The sequence below is a fragment of the Cotesia glomerata genome, linkage group LG5 (assembly GCF_020080835.1).
Source record: "Cotesia glomerata isolate CgM1 linkage group LG5, MPM_Cglom_v2.3, whole genome shotgun sequence".
Lineage (NCBI taxonomy): Eukaryota > Metazoa > Arthropoda > Insecta > Hymenoptera > Braconidae > Cotesia > Cotesia glomerata.
The window spans coordinates 14,861,184-14,885,096 of NC_058162.1; the positions used below are offsets into that span (position 1 = coordinate 14,861,184).

Consider the following 23,913-nt stretch of genomic DNA (forward strand, 5'->3'; position numbering starts at 1 on the left):
AGAAAATCGTCAATAAAATTCATCCACTTGGTCTATCAATTTTTGGTGATTTGTTTCATATTCTATGGATGAAAATAAACAAATAAAAAAAAAAATTTTTCAAAAATATTAATTTTTTGATATTTTTTCAAAGTTTTGTTTTTAATCCAACAATTGACGTTTTTCATATTTTTATTATTCTACAATTGAAATTTATTCCAATTTATATCAATTGTTTTTAATCCAAAAATTAAAATTTTTCAAAAAATTAAAAAAAATTTTTCTATTTCAGATTTACTTTAATAAAAAAAAATATTTTACAAGTAGAAAAAAAAGTTCTTCAAAAATATTAATTTTTAGATATTTTGCTAAAACTTTTTTTTAACTCAAAATTTGACATTTTTTATAATTTGTTTTTAGTTAAAAAATTGACATGTTTCATAATTTTTCTTATCCCAAAAATTAACATTTTTGAAAAAAAAATTTTGAAAAATTTTTCTATTTTAGATTTATTTAAAAAAAAAAAAAAAAAATATCTATTCCCTGGATAAAAAAAGTATTGAGACAAAGAAAAAAGTATTGAAAAATATTGGATTGACTAGAAAACTAATACTTTTCAATACTTTTTTTTTATCAGGGTTAAGTAGAAAATAATCTTAACATGTTGATTTCACACCCCGTGAAAATAAACAATTACCGAATCTTATAATTGAAAATAGAAGTATAAGATAAATAATTGAGAATGGGAAACTAAAGTTCAATTTTGAATGTCTGTAGATATAATTATTATTATTCATTTAATTTCTTCGTAAAGTTCTTTTTCAGATTCCACAGAACTTAGTCATTTGAAGACGCGTCATTTAAAAAGTTTATGAGACTACTGAGATTCAATTTTTCTCAGTCGGCCGTGTAGCGATGTGGGTAGTGCGTAAGTTGGCGAGCGATAGGTTCCAAGTTCGGTTCTCGGTTAGGCCAAAGCGATTTTTATTTATTTCTTTATTTACGGAGTGTATTAGGTTAATTTAGCATAAGTAATCATCTCCTCCTACCTCCTTACTCCTTAGCTGTACAAATTGGACAGTAAATAATCCCTGTTCGTAAAAAAATACTCTCCCAAATTGGGGAAATCATTAATTTTTGTTTTTTTGTTAAAAAATTATAAATTATAAAAATATATAAATTATATATTTTTTGTGTTCATAAACGATTTTTATAGTAGTAATTGTAATAATTGATAATTACAAATTTTTATGTTAATAACAATTATTATTAATTACTACTACTTATTTTTTATAACAATAATAATTATTATTTACAATGAAAAAATTACGGTTAAAACAGGACTCGAATTTCGACTCGGGACCCACAATGGAACCATTACAAATTCTCAATGGAACCATTGTGAAGCCACAGTAGGAACACCGCTAAACCACCATCGAACCACAGTCAAACCACAATAGATTCACAAAAAAGCCTTTGCTTAACCACGGTGGAACCACGATCGCAAAACTTCACAAAATCCACAGTGGATCCACTGTTGTTCCACAGTACATGTCATGTAGCTACGGAAGTCGGGTTGGCTCACCGGGAACATAAAAGAAAGTGGCGCTTCTCACGGCCACGGGTTAACTAGTGCACGAGTGCACAAGTTAACTTGTGGACTGGTGGACGCGACGCGACAGTATTGGAAACGCGCCTTTATATGGTGTCGCCATTTTGTCATGCGCAGATACGAAAATAACGTCGCTGTTTGTTTACATTATTTAACCATGTGATCAGTGTTTATAGATTAAGATTAGTAAAAACTTGTTCGTAGTAGCTGTTGTATCTGACTGCTGATGTTAAAAAATATTGAAAATAAAAATTGAAATTCGATTATGTTGTGAAGTGTAGTGCAAGTCTAAACATGATCGAGCAGTTAATAAGACAATACTTTTTGGAAAACCATAAAGTTTCTGAAATCCGTGATTTATTATTAACTAGAAACGAAATAAAAATTTCAATCAGCACAATAAAGAGAATATTATCTTCGTTGGGATTGAAAAGGAAAAATGTTTTGGAGTCAAGCATGCAAGATATAGTTGCAGCGATTATAGAAGAGATTCATTCGTGTGGTTATAATCTTGGATACAGGAGTTTATGGAGGAAGTTAAAATTAGAATACAAACTTACAGTCAAAAGAGATACTGTATATAACTTATTAAAAATTATTGATCCAGATGGATTAGCAAATCGCTTTGGTAATAAATTGCGACGAAGACAGTACATTAGTCCAGGACCAAACTTCATATGGCACTTGGATGGCTATGATAAATTGAAACAATTTGGTTTTGCCATTCATGGTTGCATTGATGGCTTTTCAAGAAGAGTTTTATGGCTAGAAGTTGGCACAACAAATAATGATCTAGCAGTGACAGCTCATTATTTTTTAAAAACAGTGAAAAAGCTGAAATTGCTGCCGACGCTTATTAGATATGATAAGGGTTCGGAAAACGGTCTTATAGGAGAGCTTTAAGTTTGTCTGCGGAAAAACCATACCGATAAGCTTGCAGGAGACAAAAGTTTTATTCAAGGCAAGAGTGTAAAAAATCAACAAATAGAATCTTACTGGGGACGGATGCGTCAACACACTGTTGATTTTTATATTCAATTTTTTAAATGCATGCAAGAGAAAGGATTATTCGATGGTAGTAATTTACATACCAAATGCTTGCAGTTTTGTTTCGGTCCACTTATAAGGCACGATCTGAATACCAACAGAAAATTATGGAATGAACATCGTATTCGAAAGCAGGCAGTACGTAATCATCTAGCTGGACGACCAAATGTATTATTTCATTTGCCTCACCGGTACGCAAGTAGAGATTACAGAAGGAATGTCAATCCTAATACAGTTGAAAAACTTATGAATAAGTTTACAAAAAAACCAAAATTATTCGAACCGTACATCAAGGAATTATCGGAACTTTTAATATCTAATGTCGAAATTCCAGCAAATCCCACCGATGCATCAAATCTGTATAAAAAGATTTTACAAGAATATAAAATATTTGAAAATCAAAATTAAAGTTTGGCATGTTAACCACAGATTTTTATTATTCAATAATATAATGTATTTAAATCATTGACATGTAAAAATTATAAGAAAACTCATATTTCAAACATTTAAAATATATTTACGTTACAAAAAAATGTGTACACTGAGAAAATAAAGTTGTTTATTTTAATTGTTAAATTATTTTTTTTTTCGAGTTATTATTTGTAAGAAATTAAATCACTTTTATTTTCTTTTTATTAGAATGGAATATTTTAAGCCATACATAGGTCTTAAATAAATGAAGCATTTATAAAAATTTTAACTTTTATCATATACTGTGTCTTATACACTCGTTTATCTTATATTTCTACGTAGAATTTTTCTGAAAATTGAAGAGACATTTAACAAAAAATTACGTTAATATTTAATTTTCTGTATTCTGTCCATGTTAAAAATAAAGTAAGTATTTTAATTTTTCTCGCTTATTATCTTAAGCTCTAATATTTCGTAAATTAATAATACCATTTTTGGTTATGCTTAAATTATAATCACTAGTATCAGTACATTTTATTTATAACTAGCAGTTAAAACGTATCAACATTTTTGGTCGCTAGGAAACTCTTTCTATAAATTTAATTCATAACCATAATATAAAATAAAATTATAATATTCAAAAGACATTATAATTATTAAAGATAAATATATAAATATAAGCTAGATAGTACATCTAACATTATAAATATTATAAAGAATCACGCAGTTCAGTCATAGCTACATTTAACTTATTTATATTTTTAATTTTAAAAAATAGTATCTAGATAGAAATATCGATTAAAATAGCGTTAAATTAAACTATGAATTTTTTCTAACTTTATCTAAAGTCAAAATATTTTTTGTATCCTCGATATTGATAGAAATAATATGCAATGGTTTCTTATATTGTAATTGCGTATTTAATTCTACTAGTTGCTGTAGCCTTGCATCATTTAAAGTTTCCTGATTGATTAGCTAATAGACGATATGAATAATCTAAATAAAAAACAACCAAGAGTGAAAATTGAAAAACATTCTTTCAATATATTGCAGGTAAACTTCATCTCTTTACCTTAAAAAAATTAAAAAAAAAAAAGAAAACTAATATAACTTGAAATAATAATAATTTGTAACTTGATACTTGCAGTAGGCTTTTCTATTTCAAGAAAATTTTTTTCGTTGCTCATTTCACTCCTTTTTATAGTTTAATTTTTTATTTTTCTCCAGTATTATGATATTGCTTCTGCGATGCTGCATTATTTTCATGCTTTATTATAAAAAACAATTTTTTTATACGCCTTTTTGACTTTAAGAAAAATTTTTATAAAGCCAAAAGGGCATATACCTTTGAAATACGCCCTTTTGGCATTGGTAAATCAAAAATTTTTTTTACAGATCTTGACGTTTTGAACAATTCTGAACTGATTAGCTAAAAAAAATTTTTTAAATCTTTAATTTTTTTTATCATCATAAATATTTTAAAAATAATTAGTAGAAATTTATTAAGAGACTGATATTGTCGAACTTAAGGGTTCAAAATCAGACCTCTCGATGAATATTCGGACCCCTGGGTTTAAAGTCGAAGTTAAAGGACTACAGGGCTCTTAGTCGGATCTATCCCGGGTTAGAGGGATTTATATGGGCTCTAAATTTCGACTCGGGGATTCACACACACACATACATACGTACAAACATACGGACATCATCGCGGAAACATTCGGAGAAGCTTCCTAGGACCTCCCGTGAAAAAATTTTCTGATCAGACTATATCAGGCCTGATATAAACCGTCCTATATCAGGCCTGATATAAACCGTCCATATGATATGGAAACTGGCCATATCAGACTATATATGCCTTGATATAAGTATATCAGACTATATACCCGCCCGGGTGACAAAAATTATATATTATTAACTTCCCGCTAAGAAAATCGAAGATTTTCAAAAATCGGGAAGTTATTGTTTTCACCCCGTTTTGCAAAAATCGAGTTTTCATCAGATCTCGACGTTTGAAGGTCACAGGAAGCTTCCCTGACTATCCCCGCGAGGTTGTCACGGTGTCTGTATATATATATATGTGTGTGTGTGTGTGTGTGTGTGTGTGTGTGTGTGTGTGTGTGTGTGTGTGTGTGAAAGTATGTGAACCGCTTATAACTTTTGAACGGCTTGACCGATTTCCTCGCGGTTGGTGTCATTCGAAAGGGCTTGACCAAACTTAGATTTTGAAAACTATTTGAACCGATTCAAATCAATAGATTTTGAGAAATCGTAAAAAAACTGAAAAAAAAATTTTTTTCAAATGTGGTTTTTTTGGAATAACTTTTAAACGGCTTAAAGGTTCAATTCCAAAAACTAATCAGCTCTTAACCTCAAAAAACCACGTCGATCGCCACCAGTCCGGTCAAAATCGGTTGATTCGTTCGAGAGATATCGTGAACGAAAGAAAACTGGAAAAAGTGTTTTTTCGGAATAATTCCGAAATTCCTAGCGCGATCAAATCAAAATTTAAGATTCTTTGTGAGGCTTAAAAAATTGCGTCGAATGCTTCTAACCGCGTAAAAATCGGTTTATTCATTCAAAAGTTATTGCGGTTTGAAAATTCAAAAAATAGTGTCTTATCAAATCTCTATCAGACTTTTGAGCTCGAAGAGCTTTAAAGCATAGGAAAGCAATCTCTTTGAGCTCGGAGAGCTCAAAATAACCCATAAATTGTATTTTTGAGCTCGAAGAGCTCAAAAACGTCATTGGTGCAATTTTAAGCGCCTAAGTATGGAATTAGCGGGAAGTTGCAGGGATGGCCTTCAGGGTCAACCGTTTTCCTAATTTTTATATTATATAATTATATATGAAAAATGGCCATATATAATTAAATAGAATCATGTAAAATTATAAATAATTAGCTCCATAGAAAAAAAAAACGGTGCGAGTGGGAATCGAATCGTTGACCTGACGCTTGAAAGACTAATTCACTACCCGAGAAAAAATATTTATCTATAATTATATATATATATATATATATATATATATATATATATATATATATATATATATATATATATATTTATATATAAATTGGTTATATATGATTATATATGAAAAATGGCCAAATATAATCATATCTATTCATATATAATTATATATAACTATATATAATTATGTTTAACAATATTTAATTACATATTTATTACATCTACTTAATTATTAGGTTAATTTTATGGATAGAGTATTTAATATAGTCCTACGCAATTCTCTGTAACCAATTAAAATGCAAAAAAAAATATCTAGATATAATTTTATGGCTATAACACCAGCGGTCACCCATCCAACCATTAATGCTGTTCAATGCTGCTTAACTTTGGTGATCTCCGTGCATCTTGAAGTTTCTGTCTGCTATGATGCTGTCTTGGATGATAATGATTCTATGATCTACATAATGTATCATATGAGTTTATCATAAATATAATATAATAATTGATTTTATAATATATTTGGATAGTCATAATTCATAATTTATTTATTTTACCAAATCTCATTATAATACAACACTTATTTAAATAATAAAATAAATAATGATTTTACTAGTAGGTAGTAGCAGAGCAGACCAAAACACCTCATAGAAAATGTAACAAATTTTGTATTTCAGAGTTATTCAAACGTAATTATAAACATCATTTTACACTTTTTGTGATTACCAAAAAAAAATTTTTTTTCAAAGAAAAAATTTTTATATATGGGTCATTCCACCAAATAAAAACATTTTTACGAGGCGACCCTCGCAGATTATGTTTAAAATTTATGGAGGTGTTCTCTATAATAAGAAATAAATTCCCTACAAGTTTCAGCCGTTAGCATGCAGCGGTTCTGGAGTTATGAATTTTTGAAATTTTGAAAAAAAATTTTTTTTAACTTTTTTATTAATTTTTCTGATGAGGAAAACTTTTTTATTAAAATCCACGAAAAATGTTATCTTGTCGGAAAAATTCTCAGCTTTTGAATGAAAATATTCATTTTATTATAAACACATCAGAAGACCCTTTGAAATCCAATTAAAGTGGAAAAATTGATTTTTCTCGGTGTGCGGTGCAAGGTACATCCAATTTGACTTTTTTTTTTGGAAAATCAGAGTTATTTACACAAAATATATGGTTTTCACGATGTGCATATTTTTTGTTCAATCGCAATTAAATTAAACGTAAAATCTTTATAATTAAAATACTTTTATTTTTGACCTTTTTTCAGATGTTGATACAGTTTTAATAAGAGCATATCCAATTTTATCATTTATCGGTAAAAGTGTGCAATGTCTGTGTACCCTTTACCGTTTTTGATAAAGAATATCGTACGTCTAACACATTTTTTTTTGTCTAAATAATCATCATTCGTTATGAAAGTAAAATCAACGCCTATAAAATTTTTGATTGCCCAGGAATTCAAATCTTGTGGTGCCAGTATATGTTTTTTATTTTCCATTTGTAATGAAGCTCTAGCAGCATGTCGTTTTACTGGACCTACAAGCCCATCGCATGGTCCTTTGCCATGGGCAGTCGCAAAAAAATGCCACTCAACGATGATTCTAAAGTCAGCATAATATTAACATAAATTAGTAAATGTTTTTTTATTTTTAAATTGCTGAGGTGCTCCATCTGAGAAGTAAAAAATCCTTTCAATAACAGTAAATTTTTCTCTTAAAAAAGAAATCAATTGTTCTTGAAATAAATAAATCAAAACTGTGTCATGTTTAAGACAATCTGAGATACTAACTAAGCCTAAATGCTTAATAGTATCATTTTCGTTTTAGTAAACCACCATTTGAAATATAGTAGCTTGGTCATTATTCCAATGATAGCCTTGAGCAGCTTCCTGCACAACAAACGCAATTTTCTACCAAGTTAAAAACTACCGTTAATTCACCACTCTTCAAATTTAATTTCGCATTAGGGGAAAACCGACTTTGTATTTTTACTATAAAGTCATGTTTTAAAAGTTTCTCAAGTTGCGTCGCTAAGGTATCAATAAAGTCATCGGAATCCGAAATAACGTTTACAATGGTACATCGATCGGTTGATGTCCACATTTTAAATTCGATTTCATTTACATCAAATTTTTTAAACGATGGATGAAAGTAATTAATGATTTCTTCATTGTTTGGACATCTATTACAACTTCTGAAGAAGCACGATTCCGTTGGATTATTACAAATCAATTTATTCAAGAAACTTTTATAAATTGATTAAGTTTCCATAATCCAATCAGTATTTCTCGCAAATTTTGGAAAATTACATCCTAAATAAGAAAATGGAATCGTAGTTGTGAACGCCATCTGCATTGTATGAACTCAATTTTTTAACGAGCAGTTTGAAATTTTAAATATTTAACAGAAAATTATGTTACTATCCCGAATAATCGTATAACGCTTAGCCGATATAACGTTTAATTTAATTGTGATTGCACAAAAAATATGCACATCGTGAAAACCATATATTTTGTGTAAAAAACTCTGATCTTTCAGAAAAAAAAGTCAAATTGGATGTACCTTGCACCGCACACTGAGAAAAATCAATTTTTTCACTTTAATTGGATTTCAAAGGGTCTTCTGATGTATTTATGATAAAATGGATATTTTTATTCAAAAGCTGAGAATTTTTCCAACAAGATAACATTTTTCGTGGATTTTAATAAAAAAGTTTTCCTCATCAGAAAAATTAATAAAAAAGTTAAAAAAAATTTTTTTTCAAAATTTCAAAAAATCATAACTCCAGAACCGCGGCATATTAAGGGCTGAAACTTGTAGGGAATTTATTTCTTATTATAGAGAACACCTCCATAAATTTTAAACATAATCCACGAGGGTCGCCCCGTAAAAATGTTCTTATTTGGTGGAATGACCCATATATAATTAACATATAGGTCATTCCACCAAATAAGAACATTTTTACGGGGCGACCCTCGCGGATTATGTTTATAATTTATGGAGGTGTTCTCTATAATAAGAAATAAATTCCCTACAAGTTTCAGCACTACATAATCCGCGAGGGTCGCCCCGTAAAAATGTTCTTATTTGGTGGAATGACCTATATGTTAATTATATATGGGTCATTCCACCAAATAAGAACATTTTTACGGGGCGACCCTCGTGGATTATGTTTAAAATTTATGGAGGTGTTCTCTATCATAAGACAAAAATTCCCTGAGAGTTTTAGCTCTTAATACGCAGCGGTCTTGAAGTTATGATTTTTTGAAATTTTGGAAAAAATTTTTTTTCAACTTTTTCGTCAATTTTTCTGATATGAAAAACATTTTTAAACAAAATCGTCAAACATTGTATTTTGTAGAAAAAATTCTCAGCATTTGAATGAAAATATTTATTTTTTCATAAACTCATCAGAAGACCCTTAAAAATCGAATTAAAGTAGAAAAATTGATTTTTTTCGGTGTGCAGCCCAAAATTCTTTAAATTTGAATTTTTTTTCTGAAAGCTGAGAGTTTTTTATACAAAATATAGCGTTTTGCCGATGTGCATATTTTTTGTTTCGTCACAATTAAATTAAATGTTAGATTCACTATGCAGTAATATAATTCAGAATAGTAATATAATTTTCTCTTTAATACTAAAATTATAGTACTCAGAAATTTTTAACCACCTGCTTAAAAGATGAGTCTATACTTCGTCACTTATCATGCAGATGGCGCTCACAACTCCCTCTATTTACTTTCATTTTGTGATTCTTTCTTGAGCGATTTCTTTTCGGATCGTTTGTTCTTAACAAAAATATAATTGCTCAAGTTTTTAAGTAATAATTATTGCGTTACTTTGATATTTCATCGCCATGAGTAAACGTATACGGTCAGTTAATTGTTGTAATCCATTCAATGAGTCACGTAAGTAACTAATACAGTGCACTTGACCTCTTATGCATAACCTCTACGTAGAACCAATTAAATTAATGGCTTTGTGTTTAATATTAACTTTTGACTTTTTATCTAATTAAACGAAACTTTTAGATAAAAAAGGAGTTAAAGATTTAAGAAAATTTCCCGACGAAGATCGTTTGAAATTTCCTGTCTTCGATGACACTTCAATGTTATGTGTGCGTTGTCGATTCCGTGTCAAAGAATATATTCCGCCGGCATCAGAGGAAGAGGAAATTATTTCAAGTCAAATTAGTGTTGAAAGTCTGAGTATATCAGCTGAAATTTGTACTCAAGGAAGCAGTTTATCTCGAACTGTCAGTAATTTTAGCGACAATCTATGTGATTACAATGATCATTCTTTAGAGCGATTTTTGAAAATTCCTCTTATTGAAAAAGACAGGTAAAAATTTTCTATTGATTAAGTTTTTCATTTACTGTGTGAAAACTTACTTAATTATTTTTCTATGCGTTTAATTTAAGGTTATATTCTGAAAAAAATTATGGAGTAAAAAAACTTGATGAGAGCTATGCTGCCCTAGAGAATAAGTTCCAATCACAATTTGGAATAGTACCTGAATCTACCTACAGAAAGATTAATCAAGATCATTGTTCCATGATAGCTAAAGTGAAGAAATTATATAACGCTGAAAGTGACAAGTAAATTTTTTTAACAATCGATCATTTTAAAATATTTTCATTTTTTCATATTAATACGATCGATCGTTTGCTTTACAGATCAATAAAAAATAAGCTGCTTTCAATTTTACCCGACAGTTAGGAAGTCAGTCGTATAGCATCTGAATTTAACTGTTCTCGAAAATTGGTACTGAATCTTAAAAATGATATCAGTGAATCTGAGAATGTTGATTTAGACTCTGGTGAAATGACTACTAATACTTTGAATCCTACAAAAGTTCCAGGCAATCAGCCGCTTAAGTTAGATGTCAAAAAACTTGTCATTGATTTTTATGAAAGCGAAGAAAACTCAAAACAATTAGCGGGCATGAAAGATTTTAAATCTGTGAAGGATTGTGATGGAAATCGAAATAGGGTACAAAAAAAGTTGATTCTTTGTAATTTAAAAGAATTGTACCAAAGCTTCAAAGCGCAATATAATTCAGTGGCAATCGGATTTTCTAAATTCGCTAGTTTGAGGCCTACTTATTGTATTCTTGCTGGAAGTAGTGGTACACATGTCGTATGTGTTTGTACTATTCATCAAAATGTAAAATTGATGTTAGAAGGTACTTGTGTATTTGACATTCTCTATAATTGTACTAAAACTAGTTATTAATCTTACTACATTTATTCCATTTAGGATGTAATTTTCCAAAATTTGCGAAAAACACTGATTGGGTTGTAGAATCTCAACCAATTTACAAAAATTTATTAAATAAATTAGTTCGTAACAATCTAAAAGAATCGTGCTTTTCCAGAATGTGCAATAGTTGTCCAAATAATGAAGAAATCGCTGATTATTTTCGTTTGTCGTTTAATGAATCTGATGTTAATGAAATCCAATATAAAATGTGGACATCAACAGACCGTTGTACTATTGTGAATGTTACTTCAGATTCCGAAGACTTCATCGAGACTTTAGTGACGCAACTTGATAAGCTTTTGAAACATGATTTTATTGCGAAAACATAAAGTCTATTTTTTTCTGATACAAAACTAAATTTAAAGAGCGGGGAATTCACCGTAGTATTTGACTTTGCGGAAAATTATGCATTCGTTGTGCAGGAAGCAGCTCAAGGCTTTCATTGGGTTAATGATCAAGCTACTATATTTCCAATGGTGATTTATTATAACGAAAATGATACTATTAAGCATTTGAGCTTTGTTGGTATTTCAGATTGTCTAAAGCACGACTCAGTTTTGATTTATTTATTTCAAGAGCAATTGATTGCCTTTCTTAAAAAGAAGTTTGCTGTCATCAATACGATTTTTTACTTCTCTGATGGAGCTCCACAACAATTCAAAAACAAGAACGCATTTACAAACTTATGTTATCATTATGCTGACTTCGAAATCAACGCTGAGTGGCATTTTTTTGCAACTGCCCATGGCAAAGGACCATGCGATGGTCTTGCGGGTTCATTAAAACGATATACTGAAACCACGAGATTTGTTTTCCTGGGGAACGAAAAATTTTACAAGCGTTGACTTTACTTTTATAGCTAATGACGATTATTTAATAAAAAAAAATGTGTTAGACGTACGATATTCTCAATCGAAAACGGTGAAAGGTACACAGTCATTACACTTTTTTGTGCTTTTAAAAGATGAAATTGGTTATGCTTTCATTAAAACTGTGTCCACATCTCAAAAAAGTTCGAAAATAAAAGTATTTTAATTATAATGAATTTGCGTTTAATTTAATTGTGACTAAACAAAAAATATGCACATCGGCAAAACGCTATATTTTGTGTAAAAAACTCTCAGCTTTCAGAAAAAAATTTAAATTTGAAGAATTTTGGGCTGCACATCGAAAAAAATCAATTTTTCCACTTTAATTCGATTTTTAAGGGTCTTCTGATGAGTTTATGAAAAAATAAATATTTTCATTCAAATGCTGAGAATTTTTTCTACAAAATACAATGTTTGTCGATTTTGTTTAAAAATATTTTTCATATCAGAAAAATTGACGAAAAAGTTGAAAAAAAATTTTTTCCAAAATTTCAAAAAATCATAACTTCAAGACCGCTGCGTATTAAGAGCTAAAACTCTCAGGGAATTTTTGTCTTATAATAGAAAACACCTCCATAAATTTTAAACATAATCCGCGAGGGTCGCCCCGTAAAAATGTTCTTATTTGGTGGAATGACCCATAAGGATGTAGAATATGAGTGAAAAAGGCCTGGAGCGCTGTGAACGATAAGGGAATGTTGTTTAAAAATAACAACACACCAAACATTAATTGTTTTAATTTATTAAAAGTAATAATTATTTATATAATTAATTAATTACATAATATTAATCTCTTAATGCTGCAGCGTGAACAATATTTTTTGTTAGCCCGTCTTTAGCTAATACAAACAAACTTGATGATTTGTAACGGGTGCTTTACTTCCGCTCATTGGCCCCTTAATTAATTTAATAGAAAAAAACAATACCTAGCAAAAATGATTCTAAATTAACAAGGGCACCACCAGGATTTTGTATCTCGGTTCCTGGAACCGGAAACCAGAGCTGAGCTTAATAATCTACAGGGAGAGAGAGTGGAGGAAGGTTGTTCTGAAAGAAATAAATTTTTATTTAACAAAAACGACCGGTATTTATTTAACAACAAAATAGAATAACAACTCGTGCCCTCGCACGTACAATTAACAACTTAAGACTACAGCCTAACTAACGGCTGACCAGGACTTCTTAAAACTAACAAAAATTCTTAATCCTACAGTACCCTCATATGGAGCGTCTATACTGCAGTTTCTAACTAAGTCGCGCTGTCCACCGGACCCTCACGCTCTATCAAAATTCTTAATCCTGACGGTACCCTCTTATGGAGCGTCTATACCGCAGTTTCTAACTAAGTCGCGCTGTCTACCGGACCCTCACGCTCTATCAAAATTCTTAATCCTGATGGTACCCTCTTATGGAGCGTCTATACCGCAGTTTCTATCTTACTACCGTGGTACCCCACTCGGCGTCTATACCACGGCTTCTAACTTACTACCGCTGTACCCCACTTAGCGTCTATACAACGGCTTCTAGGATTTCCCGCCTTGGAGTCAGATGGACTCAAGCGTGCTCAACGTGCCTCTTGAGCGGTACTATCTCACACACACATTACCCACGCGTCTCCACACACATATCCCGCTCACACACACAACTGACTCTACTTTACTTTTATTTCCGGATTACAAAATTACTCCAAAAAAGTCAACGTTCAATTCTTACTAAAATTATTCAGTCATTAGCTTACAATAAAACTCATGAATTATCCTCACGATTAATAAATTTACTTCTTAAAATTTTCGGCTTAAAACCGACGCTTCTTTTATTCCAAATTTAACACGAGCTTAACTCTGCGCATTAACTTAAATTCTTTCGAAGAACATTCTTTATAAAATTAACTAAATTTTTACTCGGACGTAATCCACACTGATAAATAGTTTTTATAAATAATTCCAATAATAATTTTAGTCTTCGATAGTTCAATATATAAATGACCACGTGGAATTTTTCGATTTATAAATAATTAATAAAACAATTTGTCTCAATATAAAATAAATTCACGAAAAATTATCCACGGTTAATTCGATCTCAATTGCATCGAAGTTTAGTAGCCAATTCTCAATAAATTATATTAAATAAATAATACTTTTTTGTAACAAATAATATTAATAAATGATAATTCAATTGTTATAATTTATAATAATAGTCCATTTGTTAATATTACGATTTATTGCGTAATAAAATTCACAAGGAATTTGCGCGCTCAAAATGGATGCCGGTGTTCGTTACCGCGTAGCACGTTTTGACCTCGGGTACCGAATACTATGTCGTGTCGATTGGAACCTTCTCAATATACTTATACAATATATACGTGACTGAATAAAGTAGTCAGTACTTGTCTCGGATAGCTTAACTGGTAGAGCCCTTGGCGCGTAACCGAGAGATCTGGGTTCGATTCCCAGTCTGGGCTGTCTGATTATTTTTCCGTAATTGAAAAAATAATCAGACAGCCCAGACTGGGAATCGAACCCAGATCTCTCGGTTACGCGCCAAGGGCTCTACCAGTTAAGCTATCCGAGACAAGTACTGACTACTTTATTCAGTCACGTATATAAGACTCACCGAGTAAACAACGCCACCGTCCATCTTACGGTAAATAGCCATATTAAAGCAAATTTTAAGGGAGTTGGGAAAGAACGGATAGGGGAAAGGGGGGGACCTACTCAGTGGGAATTTTTCCGTAATTGAAAAAATAATCAGACAGCCCAGACTGGGAATCGAACCCAGATCTCTCGGTTACGCGCCAAGGGCTCTACCAGTTAAGCTATCCGAGACAAGTACTGACTATTAATATAGTACTTACAATTAATATAAAATATATTTTTTTAAACCAATCTCAAGATGTTAATAATTATTAACTAACTGTATTAATAAAATTAATTATTCACGACTTGCAAACCCAAGAGGTCTAGAACATTCCTCGGGTATAAACCCCCAGGAGGAACGCTCCCAGCAATTAACGAATCAATTCAATTAAATAATTAATTATTATTGAGCAAAATTATTAAACAATTGAATTATCCAAACTTGAATAAATAAAATGAGAAGTAGTGTATTTGATGAGCCGGGTATATGGCCCCAAGGCTCATCATTACCAAAGTCCAATACCTGGTGTAAATTTGGTTGAAGAAACTCTATGGTTGATACTCGCTTCCTTCTTTGGACTTCTTGATGTTACTCGTTCCAACACTTTACTACTTCTCCCGGACACCACGCATGGCTCGTCTATATAACGACCCCAAAAATACCCCCTCCTGCTCTCTCTCTAGGCCCGAAGATCGATGCGCTCAAATGCTAGTCGAAAAGTTATCGATCTCTGGCGACTTATCGATTAAGGGTAATTTACCCTGTTACAGGTTTAACCCCTCGAGAGCATGCAACGTATAATTGTCCGTATGAAAAACATGGTGTGCTCAAATCTAAGCCACAAACAGACATTGTTTGGCCTTGGGATTTATTAATAGTCATTGCAAATGCCAATCTAATTGGAAATTGAATACGCTTAAATTGAATTGCCACATCTGTGGGTATAATAAGTATTCGTGGTATCAATATATTTTCACCTCGAAACTTGCCATTTAAAATGGTGCCTTCGATAACGTTTTTCATTAATTTTTTAATGACTAATCGCGTACCGTTGCATAGCCGTGGCGGGTTCAAATTACGAAGCTAAATAATTGGAGATCCAACCTTCAATTGTAAGTTATGTGGTGGCATGCCTGGCAAATTTAGTGAGTTCAAAAACTCTGTTGGAAAATTTACAGCTTCAGTGTCATCGCAAACTGTATCAATAGATTTATATGATACCAAGTCCCCTGGTAATAATTGCTGTATCTTCAGATTTAAAATGTCAACGTCCACATTTTTTGCAGCTAACATTGCTCTTTCTGCAAGCCACTCGAGATTTATGTAATTCGTGTGTACATCGGGAAATATTTGTTCAATGAGAGCATCTTGCGAATCAATGATTGTGCAGAAATAGGTCGGTAATTTTATGTATCCAGTTTCAGCTATAGTGACTTTTTCATCGCCGATATCTAAGAGTTGTTTTGAGAATGTTTCAGCGGATGGATCTTGAAGCATTTGAACGCGCATATTTACTTTCAGCTGAACTATTTCAACATTACGCCACAATGTCGATGATTTTAAGCAGGCGTTGATTTCATCAGCGTATGTTGAACGTGGAATGACGGGAAGTGTTTGTCTGAAGTCACCTGAAAGGATTAACAGAGTGCCACCAAATAGTTTGTCGTTGTTTTTTAATATCTTTCAATGTCCTGTTCAACGCCTCAAGCGAATGTTTGTGTGCCATGGTACATTCATCCCAGATGATAATTTTACACTGTTTCAGCACTGTGGCTATGGACGATTGTTTTTTTATGATACACACTGCGTCAGGGTTATTTTGAATATTTAGTAGTAGCTTAAATACTGAATGAGCTGTTCTGCGTCCATCCAATAAAGTTGTCGCAATGCCCGATGATGCAACGGCCAATGCGATGCCATTATTGGATCGTATTTTGTCGAGAATTAGCGAAATAAGGAATGTCTTGCCAGTTCCACCTGGTGCATCTAAAAAGAAGAACCCACCTTGTCCTGCTGAAACTGTGAGCATAATGCGGTCGTAAATGGTTCTTTGTTCCTCATTCATTAGTGGGACATTGCGAGTAACAATCGCCGCCATTTCTACAGTGTTATACTGCATTTCACGATTCATTTCAGTGTTCATTAAATCAGTTGCACCTCGATTTGGCGAATTCATACCGAAATGACTGAGTGGTAAGTTGGCAATGATAATGCAAAAATCCTCAATAGCAATCAATGCTTCATTGTACATATCGTCGCTGAATGTTATCGCTAGATCGTTACACCGTGTACGATGTTGATGCAATATATCATCAGTCATTGAATCTTTGTGATTATCCCACAATATCTCTGCTCGGGCTGGGAAACATGTAGTCAACACTATAGCGAATAGTAGACAAATTTGTATTGCTGTACAGTTCAATGCTGCTTCAGCAAGCATACATTCCCACTGATTGTCATCTTCTAGCAAGCCGAGTGCAAGGCATGCATCTTTATACGTTGTATACTGTTGCCCATTCACTTTACGTATATCTTGAAATGACAATGGGCCAGTAACATTAACCAACAATAGTCGAAGATAAAAGCACTCAGTCTGTCTTGGATTCACTGTAAATACTCGCCCCAAGGCGTTTGATTCGAATAAATTGGGGCATGCATCAACTGGTGAGCCTTGCTTACGGGGTATCCATTGTTTTGTTTGAGCCCATGTGAAATAGCGTGATACTTGTGAATAGAGTAAAGTACGTGCAAAGGCACCAAAATCATCCGCACGATTACACAATTCAAAAAATTCAGTGAGTGTAGTTTTTGGTGGATTTATAGCACGATCAATCGCTGTCTCGTTCGTGAAATATACACGCTGACCATTTTCAAGATGAACGGCTAACTGAACAACTGCTGGATTCCGTTCATGAATTGAAAAATCAAAGATACGCCAAACAGCTTCATTGAAGCTGATGTACTGACCTATTTGGTAGAGCGTTATTTCATCGTTTTTATTTACTGGAGGAGAATTCACATTGGTATTTTCCACTCTAAACACCGCCATGTCACTGCCTTTATGGACATACTTGCAAATGTATTTGATGCTCTTCACAGAACTGCAGAACTCAACATTAATATGAGCATTGTATGTTTTGCTCAGCAGGGGCGAATATGGCACGACCCAACGATTGTCAATATCAATGTCTGTGTTGCTGATGTTTTTAATAAATGATTGTCCGCCATTATCTGGATTTCTTCGACGATATATTGGCTATCCGTCGACATTTGTGATAGTATCGTTAGTGGAATCTTTAGGGAAATTTTTTGTACATTTTCCATCTGACATGCAAGGCGATGAACGATTAAAAGTACCGCATGGGCCATGAATCATGTTTGCTGTAACAATATCAAACAGCAATTGATCAGTAGACGGATCGGGAATTTCTGCAGAAATTATATTATCTATTCCTTCAGGACGGATTTTGTCGATTAACCAAACCAAAATGTGGGCATGAGGTAATTCTTGCTTTTGCCACTCAACCGAATACAGCCAGCAACTTGTGGGACCGAATACATGTGATTTAGTAATAAAATTTATTAATGACTTCAGCTTTTGTCTAAACACACGTGCTGTAATGTCATGACGATGTATTGCATTTTGGCCAGGCAACAGCAAAGATGTAATCTTTGGCCATTTTGGATTACATGTGAACGTGATAAATAAACACGGTCGCCCATATTCGCGCACGAAAGTCAGAGCATCCTGTATATTGTAATGCACCTAGTGCATCCAGCAGGTGACGCTACCTGTTATTAGAGCGCTATCTATTATGAGAGCGCGAATTCAAATGAAATATTCAAATTAATAAATATTAAATGATTAAAATTAGTTAAATTTTATATTTGAAGTAAATATTCGAATAATTTATTTAATGCTTTTACTCTTACCAGTTGTAATAAACATCTTTTAGTTAACTCTGTTTTATTTACAAAAGAAAATAAAATAAAAAAACATATTTCGGTACAAAAGGACATTGTAACCGAATTCTCAGAACCCATAAAAAGTACTTGAATAATTCAAGGACTATTTCTCGCCACATGGAACTTAAAACCCTATGAGGAAAAGTCGTAAAAGACACGTGTGAAATTCAATAGACCCTTGTTCTAAAGTAACAAAGAATAATACAAAACCATGTATAACTAAACAAAAATAAGATTGTTAAATAACATTTACTGTTAAAATCTAACTTTATATAATATTGTAGTTAAGCAAAATTAAGTTAAAATAATTAATAATTATTATCTTGTATTTAATTTATAATTAATAATTATTTTTAATTAATTTATTATTGAATCATTATTTAATTATTATTTAATTTATAATTAAACAATAATGTCTATTCTTTTATACATGATAATAATTAAACTGACTTATAATTTTATTAGAAAATCTGATTGTAAAATGATAGAAATAATATTTAATTCAAGTTAATAATTAGTCAAACTCAAACATTAATCCAACATATTATAAAAAATATAATATATATATTTTCATGTTATAGTTTATTATAATTTTTATTGTAATTTAATTTCAAGTTAATTATAAGTTAATTTTTATTATAAATAGATTTTAAAAGGGCCTGTTAAATTAATAAGTCTAACTTTCAGACCGATAGGCTGAAATAAATATCTATAGATATAGAGAAAATACATGTTAGTATATAAGGATCATTTATATGTAGTAGAAAATGTGTGTGCCCGGGCGGTTTCGGCGACACGGTGAAAGCACGGTCGAATGACGGTTGTTTCACGGTCGTTTCACCGTATAAAGTTCGTTCTTACCGAGCGATCTGTCAGTCAACATTGGATACCGTTGTGAACGATATCTACTATAAATTTATTGAATATTTACGGTGCATACGCAAGTGAATCTACGACGTTGTGACCGACACTGTACGCTCAATATACTGTCCAAATACGGTGATTTTACGCAACTATCACGGACAATAAAATAAAAAAAAATATTGCGGACAGTCTAGACCGAGACTCGAACCCGATTCATCTGGTCGCTCGCCCAAGACTCTACCAGCTAGGCTATCTAAGACACTGCACGAAACATTTGATTCAGTCACATCATAAGGTGTCAAAACCAAGTCATTTTTTTTTTCATTGCACAGATAAAAATAGCTTAAATAAAGTTATATTTTTTCCATGACTTCAAAATAATAATCGTAATAAATGATTCAAATTTTTGATGATTACGAAATTCTTAATTTCGAAATTATGGTGAAATTATTAACTGTATAAAAAAAGATCTGGAAAAGAAATTGCTAAAAATTGAATTGTTAAAAAAAAATATCTCATAATAATTTTTCTTGATAACAAATAATTTTTTGGTAATTTTGAAATTAAAGTTTTCGTCTCTAAAAAAAAAAAAAAACAATATTGATTATTATATTTTTCATAATCAAAAGGTATTATAGTTTCTCATTTAAGACTATAAAAAAATTCAACACTTGTAAGCCATAAACTCTTCTGAAACGTATTGAAATGATTGATCTCTGTTAATTGCCTGTAATCTGATTAATTTTTTATAATTTTACTTTGAAATAAACAAAATTACAATAATTTAATATTTTTTAAAAATTTTTCATCCCGATTAGTTACTGAAAATTTCTCATTCACCTATCTTTTTATACACTTTGAGTATTTTTAATGTAATAAAAAAAAAAATATAATCAGCACTTTTTCATTGTTGACTAGTAAAAAATTCCTGACTTACCGACATTATACGCTCGTTTCACGGTCGTTTCACTCACAGACTACTGTGCATCTACCACCAAGTTACGGTTTTTTGACAATTTATATGTTTTCGAATGACTGTCAAATGACAGACGATCGATCGATGATCTACGATTTTTACTCAGGTAAAAAATCGGAGAAGTCAAGTAAAAGTTTGGTTTTTCAAATAGTGAAGTATGATAACTATACAGAATAAAAATCATAAAGTAACAGTGAAAAACTTTCACAATGATACTCGTCATTCACTGTCAAATGACGGCCGTTCGATAGTCAAGTGACGGTCATTCGACGATCATTTGTCGACACTGTGAATTTATGGTACATTCACCGTCGTTTCACGATCATTTTACCGTGACCACGAATCCGCCAGGGTGCTTATGTATTTCTTAGAGTGGATGTATGTATGGAAGTTATGGTGGGAGAAGAACGGAGTTTGAAGCTCTTCGGAAAAACTATGTAACGACACTTCTCACCGAGAGTTTAGATTGCTAAGATCACGTCATTGTAAACCTCAATTTTATATTTTGAAGCTTTTAATATTTTGTCAACTTGAATAATAAATTGAAACCAACTAAATAATTTTGATCAAAATTAAATAACGTCTAAATAGAATTCTTTTATTTTAAATGATTCCTTTCCCGCGCTGAAACCGAGTATTTTAATACTCCCGGGCGAAAGAACTACAGTAAGTAAAGTTTTCAATAAATAAAAATAACATCCACTAGATGGAAGCATAACAATATACTCTTGCATATGACGTGAACTGCCTACTCACGATGATGGTAGAATGACAGAGTTACCACTTTCGGCGGCGTCGGCGTTGTTGACAATAGCGTCTCGCAAGTGAATGTACTCTTTCACACGTAGCTTGAGTTGATTATATCGTAAGTATCGTAGTCGTTCGCCTTCTATCTTCGCGTACATGTCGACCATGAATTGTTGAAAAAGCTCTCGAAATCGTAGAATGACGTTATCCAGCCTGCGTCTAATCATCAATCTATACGCATAATAATCCTTCGAGCTAACGTTCTTGTTTGTTTCGGCTCCTGTAATAATATATTCATAAATATTAATTTAAGTTAATTGCGTTTAATAATTTAATTGTTCTGTTAAAAGTGTAATAATCAAATTCATAATAAATGAAGTACCTGATACGGGATCTCGTTGTTTAATATTTATGCTATATCCGTCTTGTCCCTTCCAGAAGATTAGCGGATATTGGAGAGCGTCATATGAACGGTGTGTATCAGCAATGAACTGAAGATTATTATTTCTCCTACGAATCACAATTTTTCGTGCACCTGTACGATCGCCAACCATGATTCCAGCAACGTCGTCAGCAACAGGTGCATTGAATCTAGGAATGTGTTCTCCAGCTGGTGTTTTATCAGGATTAATAACAATAGCGTGATTATCGCTTTCTAATTTGCGCATGTGGGATTAGAATATTTTCAACAATTCATTATGCTCATTCAATAGAGCATCCAGCTCGCTGACGATGCGTCTAGCAAAGAATTAATCAAGTTTATTGTAGCCACAACGTGCATCCACCCGATTGGCTAGTGCACTTCCGGAGTCTTCGCCGCCCATAAAGTAGATTTGTAAAAATTTATGTGGTTCGTTTGGCATTGGCAGCAATGAGCCTATTTTATGATAAACTTGGCCTCTGATTTTAAATGTAGAATTGTATTGTTGACCATTTGCATTAGTATTTTGAACTATTTCTGTTGCTCCGAACGATGTCATTTGAAAGCATGAGTTGAATGTTCGAATGGACTTCAGGAACACGTTAAAATCTGGATCTGTGCCGATAAGCAAACCGTTCAATGGTTCCAGTGGTGTTTCAATTACAGGTAGTTGTACCTTCTCTGACGCGCAACACATCCCGGCTGGTTCATTTTGAAATTTCAAAGCATGACAATACGGGCATTCTTTGTCCATAGCACCAATTACTACTTTTAAATGAGCATAATATTCAATATCGGGCTCATACTGGAATGCTAGACGCAGAAATGATGTAGCTACAAATGCTCGATGTGCCTGTTGGCGTTGTTGGTCATTCGCTCTGCGTCTATTGACAGTAAAACGGTGTGACTATCGTTGTTCTAATCTCATGACTTCATTGCGTTTAGCTCGTGTATCGTCTGATTGTTCTTGACGTAATTGCGCCATTCTCACACGCGCTCCAGTATTTTCTTCCTGTACTTGTTCTTCGGTTCTTTGGGCTCTTCTATTTCGAATGCTTCTAGATTTATTTGTATCACGGCTCAAATTGGCCCCTTTGCGTTTTGTTGGCATTGTTCACTGTACAATACAAAACACACATGAATAGAACTGATTGAATTATTTAATTATTATATTTAATTATTATATTAATCATTTATTTTATCTTTGATTAAATTAAATATACATGTAAAAATTAGATAGTTTTACGAAAGCGAAAAATTTTATGTTTCTTAATTATATCGAAAATACATATTGTTAGAAATAGTGAAAAAAAAAATTCTGTCGAAGTTAGAGCTCTTATAAGTAAACACAAAAAGAAATTCCCCAATTGTAATAAAAATCTAACTTTCACCGAATTCGTTTTTCACCATTCCCAACAATATTTTCGTTATAAATAAGAAAGAATAATTTTTGATTTTATAATAAACGTAAAAAATAATTTATACTTACAACTCAATAGCCGTTGTTTGCGGGAACTCGTGACACGTGTTGAGTATTTTAGTGGTTATGTAAGTCATTTAATTAACTGATCGTGCGATTTACACTCAAAATTAATAATTTTATTAGTTATTAATAATTAATTACATTGAATAATATTAGTTATCAATAAATAAATAATAAAGTTACTCGAGAATATATTTGATATGAGAGTTACACTGAGATAGTAAAAATGTTTAACTTTTACGCTTGAAGCATAAACACTAATAATAGCCGAAAACTGTAGAGGTAACATCTCTACTCCGTGCTGTTTACAGGGTGAAAAGTGACACCGGTAGACAGATGGAGGGGATAACTTACCAAGTGATAATAATTGATGTTATCGAGCGGGATAGAAAATGATAAAATTATAAAAATGAGTATTAAAAAGCAAGGGTTGGTGATGAAAAAGTGCAAATTTAGAGTTGTATGTATTTTTTGATGCCACATAATAAAAAAATAAAAAAAAAAAAATTTTATCAAAAAAATAAAAAAAAAAATTTTTTAAGTTTATCAAAGTATATATAATTTTATAAGGTTATATCGGGCCATATCAGGACCTATTAAGATATAATGTAAAATTATATATGATTATATCACGCTACATCAAGTCTGATATAGACATATAAATTGAT

General features: G+C 31.9%; 4 protein-coding genes across 4 annotated transcripts; 2 read left to right on the forward strand and 2 right to left on the reverse strand.

Annotated features, from left to right (window-relative positions):
• The first annotated feature begins 10,098 nt into the window (after positions 1-10,098).
• LOC123264923 lies at positions 10,099-10,624 on the forward strand. The gene is made up of 2 exons (XM_044728454.1): positions 10,099-10,361; positions 10,442-10,624. Exons 1-2 carry the CDS (start codon positions 10,129-10,131, stop codon positions 10,620-10,622), a joined length of 414 nt encoding a protein of 137 aa, XP_044584389.1. The 5' UTR covers positions 10,099-10,128; the 3' UTR covers positions 10,623-10,624.
• Positions 10,625-10,786: 162 nt separating this feature from the next.
• On the forward strand, positions 10,787-12,253 carry LOC123264922. Its single transcript, XM_044728453.1, has 2 exons — positions 10,787-11,205; positions 11,280-12,253. The coding sequence occupies exons 1-2, from the start codon at positions 10,845-10,847 to the stop codon at positions 11,609-11,611; spliced, it is 693 nt and encodes a 230-aa protein (XP_044584388.1). The 5' UTR covers positions 10,787-10,844; the 3' UTR covers positions 11,612-12,253.
• A 4,094-nt stretch (positions 12,254-16,347) lies between these two features.
• Positions 16,348-18,157, reverse strand: LOC123266044. Its single transcript, XM_044730072.1, has 3 exons — positions 18,146-18,157; positions 16,635-18,044; positions 16,348-16,416 (listed from the first exon to the last, which is right to left on the reverse strand). Exons 1-3 carry the CDS (start codon positions 18,155-18,157, stop codon positions 16,348-16,350), a joined length of 1,491 nt encoding a protein of 496 aa, XP_044586007.1.
• A 3,061-nt stretch (positions 18,158-21,218) lies between these two features.
• Positions 21,219-22,247, reverse strand: LOC123265051. The gene is made up of 2 exons (XM_044728633.1): positions 21,724-22,247; positions 21,219-21,621 (listed from the first exon to the last, which is right to left on the reverse strand). Exons 1-2 carry the CDS (start codon positions 22,007-22,009, stop codon positions 21,347-21,349), a joined length of 561 nt encoding a protein of 186 aa, XP_044584568.1. The 5' UTR covers positions 22,010-22,247; the 3' UTR covers positions 21,219-21,346.
• Between the last annotated feature and the right edge of the window lie 1,666 nt (positions 22,248-23,913).